Raw genomic sequence first — 12276 nt, forward strand, 5'->3', positions numbered from 1 at the left:
TATTGGGGAAATTTTACCGTACCCGTTTGGTAACCCGAATACCAGGTAACCAAGGCTGGATATTGTTAGTGATCAACATGAGTCATGTAAGATAAACAGAGGTAATTATTTGCTCATTTAATCATGTTTAATAAATAAGGGAATGTTGCCATATCTGACAGACAATGAATAACTGTATTTTTGTAAGTTGACAAGTAATAAATTTTGCGTCACAATCTGATGGTACTGGGGTTGGCATTTCAGTACAAATAGTGTATGTAAAGCGAGTAACTGCCTCAAAAATTCCCTCTGTAATAGAAATCAACTTGTGTGATGTTGTTGCCTTGTGTATTAATGGACTTCTTCTGGGATGTTACGTGTGTTAATGAGATGGGGAAATCTTACTAGTAGTAGTGTATGCAGTTTTGCTGTTCCCACTATTTACTGCATACTTCTTGTTGGCGGATTGGACTAATTGTGGTTATGTAAACATAAATAGTACAAGTATGGGAGCCGTTATCTTTAAAGTTGTTATCCAGAAATTTCCAAATCACTAGAAGGTTATCTCCCATAGACTCCATTATAATCAATTAATTTAAATTTTTTAAAAATGATTCCCTTTTTCACTGTAATAGGTAAACAGTGCCTTGTACTGGATCCCGAGTAAGACATAATTAATCCTTATCGACGGCAAACAATCATTTTGGGATTAATTAATGTTTAAATGATTTTTTAGTAGACTTAAAGGAGAATGAAAGTCTTTTTGCACTTGGGCATCCCCAAGTGATTGTATCTACTTACGTGAAACCCCAGGCCAGTGCTCCTATCAGCAGAAAACTGCACCAGCCCGGGGTTATACCAGTGAGCACCACGGAGCGATGCTCTTCCGTCTTCCTCTTTCTTTGTGCGGCTGTGCATGCGCAGTAGAACTAAGTAGGCAATTTTTTAGTTAAAGTTTGGCTTTTCGCTCTACTGCGCATGCACAGCCTCGCAAAGAAAGAGGAAGACGGAAGAGCATCGCTCCGTGGTGCTCACTGGTATAACCCCGGGCTGGTGCAGTTTTCTGTTGATAGGAGCACCGGCCCGAGGGAGACGTATTTATCATTTTATTCAACTGTACAGCCCGCCATATCTATTTGACCATATCTATTTGAGAGGTCCTCTGGTGGGCCCAAGGTTGGCAAGTTCAACACACTGGAAATGAGAGGCGACACAGAGCTGTTAATGATCATTTATTGAATTTCAACAATCAAACTTCATTATATCACAATAAAAAGATTTTCTACTTGCAACCCACTATCTCTTTTCCAAAAATGGTTGTACCCTAGATGGATGACTCTGATTGCTACCCCTAGTTCCAGCCCTGCATTGAGGAGACTTTATGTGTATATATATATATATATTGTTTGCATGTGGTGCCCGCCACTAGGTTCAGTGCATAGGGCTTGTGGGCAGGGCCGCCATTAGAAATCACGGGGCCCCGTACAACAAAATTTTTGGGGAAGGGACCCACCACAGATCCCGCCCACGCCACATTTCACCACACAGACATCAGCGCTAAAAAAGGTAACCCCCCCCATACACACAAGTTATAAAAAGCTATTGATGGTCAGTAGTAAGTAGCAAGTAAAAAAATAACTTTGGTGCCTGGGCCCCCCATAAAAGTTTTTTTTTAAAAAAATTGCTGGTTAGGGCCCCCCTACAAGTTAAAAAAAAATAATTGGTGACCAGGCCCCCCCTATAAAAAATTTGGGTCCCCAAAGAATATTTTTTTTAAAAAGACTTTGGCGCCAGGGCCCCCTTACAAGTTAAATAAATTGGGGCCCCATAAAATATTTTTTTTTAAAAAAAAATGGGACAGGGGCCTATAGAGTATTAAAATAAAACATTGGTGGCCAGGGGATTAAAAAAAAAAAACACATTGGTGTCAGTAGAATTGAACCTGTGGCTTCAGTACTTCAGTTATAACTGTTTTCGTGACATTGGGTCTTTTCACCGCTTCAGGACTTCCGTGTCGGCTCCTTTCATGACTTCGGGTCTTTCCGCCGCTTCAGGACTTTGTCTGTTCGGCACTTCCGCATTCGGTTGTTCGGGACTTAGATCGAGTGGCACAGCTTCGGAGCTGGCAAGGGGGGCCCGGCTCTTCGAAAAATGCAGCCCTGCCAGGCCCCCCTTCAGGCCTGGGCCCGGGACACTTGTCCCCCCTGTCCCCCCCTGATGGCAGCCCTGCTTGTGGGTGCAAGACAGCTTTAGGGTGTGAGCATCTCTGTGCCTCTATCTTGCCCACACTTGTATAGTGCTGCCAAACTTAAGCATTTCTGTATTGTGAATGCAGGTCTCTGGGCTCCATTTTGGGGTACAAAGACCTGCAGAATTATATACAATAATAATAATATGCAAAGTGTAAAAGAGACGGCAGATATCACTGATTTTCAATACTTTGCATACTATCATGCACTTGGGAACTGACCCCTATAAATATGATTAGATCCATGCAGCTTGTTATGACTGTGAGCGCTGTTGAAGCTAGATCTAAGCAATACTGCATTCCTTAATTTCCATAGAAATAAACATTTGCAGAGAAAAATGCTTCTGTCTGCACTCAGTATACAATATATACTGTTTAATGGTAAATAAAAACTGCTTTTTCCTTTGTGATTCTGGTTACTGCATTGATGAGTCTGGTTTCTGGGTGTTGACTGCGGGGGATTCCTGGGGCTGAAATTTATACATAGTAATAGCTGACTGGAAATGTATGGGGTGCTTTAAAAATTCAGGTAGTTTCCAGCGCTGGCATGGCTCCCCATCCTTTCCCACGATAAACAGGGGTCAGAGTCTGTAAGAGCTCTTGCTTCTTAGACTGATGTAGATCTTCTTACTGATTATGCTCTTGTGTTATTCCTTGTCCCAGTATAAGAAAACTGGGGAAATTGCATTTGCTGCAATGTGGATGATGTTATTGCAAGCATTTTGTAACTGGTCTGTATTTCACCTTTAAGGGTTTATTTGCAAAGCAAGAGCAAGGTGCAGAATTCCATGGAACGTGGCCTATATAACTTAGCTTGCAGCCTTGTGCCTTTATACGGTCTCATAGTCCCTCAGTGACTTCTAATATCCTTATATTTTACAGTAGGAGGTACATTATCCCTTACAATAAACAACTGATACTCAGAAATCCCTGTAGAACCTCGCATTAATTTCAAATATCCATATATTTTACAGTAGGAGGTACATTATCCCTTATAATACATGAGTGATACTCAGAATTCCCTGTAAAACTCAACCTGCAGCCTTGTGCTTTCACATAACCCACCAGTAACTTCTAATATCCTTATAATTTACAGTAGGGGGTACACTATCCCTTATAATACAAGTGATACTCAGAGTTCCCTGTATAACTCTGCCTGCCGCTTTGTGCCTTTATATAGCCACAGAAACCGTCAATGACTTCTAATATCCTTATCATTAATAGTAGGGGGTACATTATCCCTTTTAATACATGAGTTATACTCAAAGTTCCCTGTATAACTCAGCCTGTATCCTTGTGCCTTTACATGGTCACAGAACCAATCAGTGTCTTTTAATATCCTTATAATTTACAGTAGGGGGTAGATTATTCCTTATAATACATGAGTGAAACTCAGAGTTCCCTGTATAACTCAGCCTGCAGCCTTGTGCCTTTATAAGGTCACAGAACCCCTCGGTGTCTTTTAATATCCTTATCATTTACAGTCGGGGGTACATTATGCCTTATAATACATGAGTGATACTTACTCAGAGTTCCCTGTATAACTCAGCCTGCAGCCTTGTGCCTTTATACAGTGACAGAACCCCTCAGTGACTTCTCATATCCTTATCCTATAGTAGGGGGCACATTATCCCTTATAATACATAAGTGATACTCAGAGTTCCCTGTATAACTCAGCCTTCAGCCTTGTTCCTTTATATGTCACAGAACCCCTCAGTAAGATGAATATCTTTATAATTTACAGCAGGGGATAAGTTGTTTCCTATATAAATGCTAATTTGACTAGTCTATTTGCAGAAAGATGTTTGCATGATATGCGTTGGTTACACCTGTTATTTAAACATGAATTAAACATTAACAGTTATTGATTTTCACGTTTGTCTACATCACCTTGCACCGGCAATGTACACATTCGGAATCAAAACGATACCCCTCTTTGCTAGTGTTTGTCTCCCATTTCTTTGAATGTGGGGGATGGCTTATTATGTGCCGAAAACATTAACTACTTAATTTATACACAGGAGTAGGGACCGCTATCAATCACAGTTATGGGACGTTGTTCTATGTCAGGCTATGCATAATGTCCCTATGCAAGAAATATATCTATTTCATATGTATCAATTTGACAATAGTGAGAGAGGAAGTCTCATTCAAAATGCTGCTCTGACACTATTGCAGAATACATTCATTTTTAGTGGCTTCTGAGATTTGTCCAGTTTTAAAGTCTTTTACAATTATCTTGTAGAGTGTCAGCAACCCTGACTGGTTGTAATGTGCGTATAGTTACTTCGTTACTTTCACCTATGGTCTAACTGTGAAAGAGAACTGCTGGTATTAGCAGTCTAAAACTCCTAATAACCACAGAAAATTCATGTGAGCCGCAAAAGTGTTCTATTTGGGTTTAGATCCTCCAGTTATCAGAAGGTATGGAGGGGTGGGCAACTAATAAAAAAATGATCTTTCCACCTCATTGCAGTGTGTGAATGAGTATGCTCTGCGCATGTCTTACAAATAATATGTCCTTGCTTTTCAACAGGTGCTTCATATTTACCCTCATCGTTACCCCTTTACGCTGCCCCTGCCCCTCCATTACTCAACTCGCCCCTTCTAGGAATTGTTCCTACCCAGCACCCAAAGTTGCTCCATGCAGACACACAGCTCCAGGCTGACATTGCTGCCGCCACATGGCCGGATGAGGATGGAGACACGTAAGTAGCCAACAACCACAGCTACCCACAATTCCCCTGCAACTGTGCCCTCTGTCTGAATTAGAGTTTTTTTATTACGTTATTACGTCCAAGGCCCTTCCTTCATATATGCTACTGTCTTGCAGGCCTTTGTCTCCTGTACAGTATTACTTTGTGTCTCCTGATTTATATTTTCATATAAAATAATATATAACTGATTTATAGCACAACACACCTGGCGAGTTATTTACTAAACTCAGAATTTATCTCATATTTTATTAAAAAACCACAACCAAACTCGCATGCCTGATTTGACCTTATTCATTAATGAAAAAACTCAAATTAATCAGGAAAAACACAGATAAAATCGAGCAAAAAACCCTGAATCGCTTGACTTTGTTTGGGTTTTTGCCTGCAAAGCCCAAATATTTTGGATTTTCAGGCTAAACCCAGCGCAAACCATGACATCTTCAAATTGGGATAGGTAACTCTCCCATTGACTTATACAGGACCTCGACAGGTCTGAGATGACAGATTTTCGGATTCAGGCTTTTTGCAGCATAATAAATCTTGAAATCTTTTCCATGAAAAAGTCAGATAAATTCGAGGTTTAGTAAATATCCCCTTTAGACTTTGGGCTGTTTAGTTATAGAACAAAATGGGATTTGAATACCCAAGATTGGGCATATGGTGAAGTTTCCTTTCGGAGGATGTCATGGGGTCACTTACTTTGATGTTCAGACTTGGTAGCCAGAAATTATGATCCGACTCCAACCTGTATGTTTTTTTATTCTACTTTATATATTTATCTACTTTTTTTAAGCTACTGTGTAACTATGCGGCGTTAACAGGAATCAGTTTGGATTACTGGTATGGGACCTGTTATCCAGAAAACGCAGGACCTGGAATTTTCTGGATAAAGGATCTTTCTGTAATTTGGATCTTCGTACCTTAAGTCTACTAGTAAATCATGTAAACATTAAATAAACACAATAAACTGGTTTTGCTTCCAATAAGGATTAATTATATATTAGTTGTGATCAAGTACAAGCTACTGTTACAGTGCTGAGAGTTATGGTTCAGTAGCATCTGGAAGGCAACAGTATCCTCCCAGTAACCAACAAGGCAAGTCTCCTCATCATTGCTTCAGTATCTAAGGCTCCAAGGATGGATTTCTGACGAGTAACCCCTGACCTCTGGTATCGGGTAGCCGCCTGGTTACGGGAATAGAGAAAAGGGAAAAAGCATAGAAAACACCTAGCTGGCAGCTAAGAAACCACACAAAGCCCCCATTCTAAGCCCTCTCCTCACCATCATCTTGCTGAGACCACAAACTTCCTGCTCCCTTAATACTTCCCCACTCACCACAGGCTTCCTCCTCCTCATCTACACCATTTCCATCTTAGACCACAGGATTTCCCCTAATCTTCCCTTGTCACACACTTTCCTCCCCCTGCCTCCAGACCCGTACATCCACCCAGGGATGTCTCTGGTGTTGACAGGGCCTGAGGCAAACTTGGTAAGACCCTAGTAACATAGTAACATACATAGTAAGTTGGGTTGAAAAAAGACACATCCATCAAGTCCAACAAGTTCAACCTTTTAACTCTATTTTAACCTTCCTAACTGCCAGTTGATCCAGAGAAAGGCAAAAAAAAAAACATCTGAAGCCTCTCCAATTTGCCTCAGAGGGGGAAAAATCCCTTCCTGACTCCAAAATGGCAATTGGACTAGTCCCTGGATCAACTTGTACTATGAGCTATCTTCCATAACCCTGTATTCCTTCACTTGCTAAAAAACCATCCAACCCCTTCTTAAAGGAGAATTCAACCCTAATGTTAAAAAAAACCTACCCCACTACCCTACATAGACTCCACCTCCCCCCCAGCCTAAGTGTTACCTTCGACAAATGCTCCTAAGTATTTACTTAACCCTCCATGCAGATTCTGTCCAGCGGAGTTCACAGGCGCCATCTTCATCTATTCGGTAATGTTCGGGAAGTAAGTGCCGTATCTGCGCAAGCGCAGTTGGAGCAATTTTCTGTTTCACAACAACTGAACTCATGAAAATTGCAAAAACGCCAGTCTCATTCCGAAGTTTACCAAAGCAGCTGAAGATGGTGCCCGTGAACTCAGCTGGACTGAATCTGCACGGAGGGGTAAGTAAAGACTTAGGGGCATTTGCCCGGGGTAACACAATCTTCGGGGGAGGAGGGAAGGGGGTCTATGTAGGGTAAGGGGGTAGGGTTTTTTTTAAATTTAGGGTTTAGTTCTCCTTTAAATCTATTCAGGGAGAGAATTCTACATCTTCACAGCTCTCACTGTAAAAAACCCCATCCCAATATTTAGGCGGAACTTCCTTTCTTCTCTGAATGGGTGACCTTGATACTTATAAAGTAGAAATAGAAAATGCTCTTCACCAACAGCTCAGCTGTGGAAGGTGGAGCAATGTGTTACCCATGACCATTATTTTTATACCACCCAAAAAACTATACATGCACCTTCTATTAACTCAACTGCAACTTGTGAGTGGGTATATAAGTGGTGGTGGCATGACAGGCCAGATCAGGTATGGGTTGGGTCCTGGTGGGTTAGTGCCTGATGGAGGTCGCATATTTGAGTGCATCCATAACACCGTTAAAGTTTATTTAGAGGTCAACTTCCCCTTTAAAATTAATCTCCACAGTCAGATTCTTTTTTTGTCCTTCTAAAGGGATTCAATAGCCTTGGCTTGAAATATCCCTTTAGAATTACTCTAGAGTTGTACTGTTGTTTTGAATCAATTCTACAGTATATTATACCTGTCTCCATTTAAGGCTTTTGGGGAAAAATTGCATATAGTGTGTTTATATGTGTAAAACATATTTAAACATAATAAGGATTTATTATATCTTAGTTAGGATCAATTACAAGGTACTGTTTTATTATTACAGAGAAAAAGGCAATCCTTTTTAGAAATATGAGTTATTTGATCAAAATGGAGTCTATGGGGCAAATTCACTAAGCGCCGAAAATGCGCTAGCGACGGCTTTGCTGCACTTTACTGCACTTTGCCAGGCGTAGTTTTGCCAGGGCTGCTCAAAGTCACTAAAATCCGAAGTTACGCCCATGGAGGCGAAAGGTAGCGAAGTTGTGCTAGTGTTAATTTAGTCAAGCAAACCGAAGTTACGCTAGCGATGCCTAATTTGCATATGGCGCCAAGTTAAAGTACAATGGACTTATATGTAGCAGCAAATACATTACACTACACAAGCCTGGGAAGCCTTCATAAAATAGAGTTGTTATTTTGTCCTATACATGTGCCCACTGTATAGTTTAGGTGCAAGAGGTAACATTCAGTAAAATGCGCAAGTTAGTGAATTTGCGTACTTACGTCCCTTCGCCATAGCGCAACTTCACCTGCCATAAGGGTGCGAAGTAGCGCTAGAGTAGGTCCACTTCGCTAGCGAATTTATGCCAGCACCCATAAGTAAATCCGCTAAGTGGGAAAATGATTTCACGCTGGCGAATTTTCCCTAGCGTTAGCCACTTTAGTAAATTTGCCCCTATGAGAGATGTCCTGCCCGTAATCCTATACATCTACAGCCAGGCAGAATAAAATGGAATAAATTAGCTCAAACCTGTGTCTCAAATACTCATCAAATGAATTAAAAAAAAAACACCTGTTGTAAGAGCCCTTACTCCCATGGCAACTTTGAAGCTGCAATAATAATTATAAATATGAATTTGCCAGATTTTAATAATATATTGCCATATAAAGAAGGCTAGCTAGAGGTATAAATATTAATTTGCAGGGGCACAATCAGGCCTTTATCAGTTGTCAGTAAATTATATGGTTTAACAAAGACATCACTTTCTAGCAGCTGCTGATGACTCTCACGGCATCGTGAACCCCGTCACATTTCTTTGTTATCGTTGCTGCTGTCCACCGCACACTTCATCTGCTTTCCCCTCCCTTCCCCCCAAACCCCATTAAGTTTCATTTTATAGTAAGTGGCATTTCTGTGAAATCCCTTTAACTTCCTAAAAATGACGCAGATCTAACCCTCCCCTCCCCTTAGCTGTTTCTTTTTTAGCGGATGTTACATCTGTGTGGTACAGACAGGTCTCCATGTCCCCTGCATGCTATTTATTGTTATTACAACCTGGAGACTTACTGTATATCATCTGATCCTTGATACAGAACCGTATTGGCCAAAATTATTAATATTCATAATAATAATACAGGTGTGGGATCAGTTATCCGGAAAGCTCCAATTAATGGGAAGACAATCTCCCATAGACCATATTTTATTAAAAAAATCCAGTTTTATTAAATTAATCCAGTATTTCCTTTTTCTCTGTAATAATAAAACAGTACAGGTATGGGATCCGTTATCCGGAAACCCGTTATCCAGAAAGCTCCGAATTACTGAAAGGCAGTCTCCCATAGACTCCATTATAATCAAATAATCCAACTTTTAAAAAATGATTTGCTTTTTCTCTGTAATAATAAAACATTACCTTTTACTTGATCCAAACTAAGATATAATTAATGGATTAATTAATTAACGGAAAGATCCGTTATCCGGAAAGCCCCAGGTCCCGAGAATTCTGGATAACAGGTCCAATACCTGTACTTTGTACTTGATCCCAGCTATGATATAATTAATCCTTATTGGAAGCAAAACCAGCCTATTGTTTTTTTTTAAGGTTTACATGATTTTCTGGTAGACTTAAGGTATGAAGATCCAAATTACAGAAAGATCCATTATCTGGAAAACCCCAGATCCCGAGCATTCTGGATAACAGATCCCATACTTGTAATAGCAATAATAATGAATATATATTTAAATATAAAATTATGTTTATTTATAAAGCAACAACCATAATACGCTGCAATGATTTACTTGAACCAAATATAGGTATTTATCGATGACCATCCTTGGGGTTCCAACTGCTTTGCCAAGAATACAGTAATGAATCAGATGGTTCCCTTGTTCTAATGGACTTTATATTTATGGAGATTTTGAGCACCAGAAATGATGGTCTGATAAAATCACAAGTTTTCTGAAATAGTAGTGATAGGGGACTCAGCATTAAAGGTGGCCTTGAGGGGAAGCACCATGGCAGAAAGTTGAAATTGGAGAACTTTTGTCAGTTGTTGTTATTCCTAGATGTTGCCAACCTGCCTGCCTCTTAGGGTAGATTAGGGTAGAAATGCTATGCCTTGTGTTTCGGGGTGCCACACCAACTCCAAGCTTAGCTTCTCAGCAAGAGTACATCTAGCATGTGCAGTATCACTGGCACTCAAAATATGCCCTGACATGATAAAAACATAGGGAGGTACTTTGGCCAGCTTTGTTCAATTATAGAGCTGCTGAACTTGATATGTTAAGTTCTATATTTAAAATACAACATTTATTTACACATCCTTTTTTTTACTTTAGTTCTTCTTTAAGCTAAACTTGTTTGTATTCTCTCCATACTGATGGATATTAGGGTAGTTATGTGGGTTCTCCAAGAAGGTTTTAGTTAGGCTCATATCACATGGCTGAGGGCACCTGGGAAACTAATGTCTAGCCCCATGTCAGATTTCAAAATTAAATATAAAAACGGATTTCAGTACAGAATTCTGCTGGAGCAGCACTATTAAGTGTATTTTGGAAAAAACGATTTTCCTGTGACAGAATCCCTCTAATATCTACAACTCTGCATTGTAAATCCAGTGTGTAAACCCCAGTAAGTGCAAGAGGGTGCAGTTGCAAATTAAAATAGTAATAACCCAAATTGAGGTAATAATTTCCTTCTGTGATCATCCCCTTTTTGTCCACAGCCACATTGTTATTTTATTTCCTTGACCAATTGTCCTCATCCCTTTGTTACATGAATCTCCACCTTCACCTTCTTGTTTTCTGTTCCTGCTAGAGCTTTCCTATTTCTTCATGTTGGCTCCCACCATATTTCCTTTCCATCTCACATTTCTCCTCTGTGCTTGTTGATTCTTCCTTAAGTTATTGTAAATTAGATATCAGGCCCGGCTGTGATTACGGAACAGGTTTGCCACTTTTGTTCCAAATTGTTTTCTATCTGTGACTCTTAATTTTTTCTTCTGTTTCTATATTTTCTTATCCTACATCTCCTTTTTGCCTCTTTCCCATTGCCTCATTCTCCCCACAACGTCACTTCTTCATTTTTGGTTAAAGGACCTAAACCCTCCATAATACTGTCCTTCAGTGCCTCCTAGTTTTCTAAAGAAAACAAACAAAAGATTATTTACTGATAACTTACGAATGAGAATGCTGATTACTAGCACTGCGTTACATACAAAGATTATTGTTTCATTTTAGCATTATTATATTACAGTGGAATCAAATATCAGGAGGGAGGACATACAGCTGTTTTGTTGTTCTGTGATAGAAAAACTATATTTAAAGGTTCCAGCTCCAGTTGCAGGAACAAAGAACAGAGAGCCGCATTACTCAGATATGGTGGGATACTCATTGGAGGATTCTTTTGCATTTTAATGGTGTTGTTGACCCTGGGAAGCTTAGTAAAAGTTTAATTTAGCACTGTTGCAACCAAAATGTTGCAAGACTAAAAGTTCCAGTATGCTCTAACCTTTAATAATATGTAAAGTATGCTGGTATTTATAGTGCAGGGTACCAAAACTCTCTCTCTCTATCTCTGCCATCTGTCTGTTGCCTTCAACTGGTCTCTTATCCATTGTCTCACTATTTCAATCGGCTGCTATGTGACAGCCGTTTACTTCATAGTCTTCTTACATGTCTCCCATAGTCCTGTCCTGCCAGTGGTTTCCAGACTTAATCCATAAATGGATGTCACACTGGGACCCTAGTTGCTGTCCCACAGTTTGGGAATTGCATATTTTCTCTTCTGTTTTTATTAAGTGCTATCTTTGACTCTTTCTTACTGTTGCATTTCTATCAGGCGAGACTACATATACAGTAGGGTTTGAGTTACCACTTAGCAGTGTTTTTCCTGGTGCTGTCACATTCATTACTGTCTGTCTAGGTTTCAGAATTATGAAACCCAGACCTAGACCACTCAATCCCCAAAGTCAACAACAGAGAAAAAGATTCTAGGCTAGAGTCAAGGAAACATCAAAATGACAAGAAAGTGTTATTTTAAAAAAAAAACATCATTCACCAAGAAAGACATCTCTTACAGGCACTACATTTAGAAGGAACAAATATGTTAGTTGTGTAGAAAGAAACGGCAAGGAGGTTGTGCAGGGTCTGAAAGGAAAGTTGGTTGTGTGGAAGGCCGAAGGCAAAGCGGTTGCTTGTCTAGAGGTCTGAAGGAAAGTGGTTGTGTGGACATCTAAAGGAAAGATGGCTGTATAGAAGGCTGAAGACATTGT

At 39.9% G+C, this 12276-nt stretch overlaps 1 protein-coding gene across 1 annotated transcript in view; it reads left to right on the forward strand.

Moving 5' to 3' along the window:
- bcl3.L (BCL3, transcription coactivator L homeolog) overlaps positions 1 to 12276 on the forward strand; it is a 41456-nt gene that overhangs the window by 12563 nt on the left and 16617 nt on the right. The window contains exon 2 of the mRNA XM_018226324.2: positions 4764 to 4935. Coding sequence (XP_018081813.1) covers positions 4764 to 4935 — 172 coding nt within the window. The remainder of the gene's footprint in view (positions 1 to 4763; positions 4936 to 12276) is intronic.

The sequence above is a fragment of the Xenopus laevis genome, chromosome 7L (genome assembly GCF_017654675.1).
Source record: "Xenopus laevis strain J_2021 chromosome 7L, Xenopus_laevis_v10.1, whole genome shotgun sequence".
In the NCBI taxonomy this organism is placed as follows: domain Eukaryota; kingdom Metazoa; phylum Chordata; class Amphibia; order Anura; family Pipidae; genus Xenopus; species Xenopus laevis.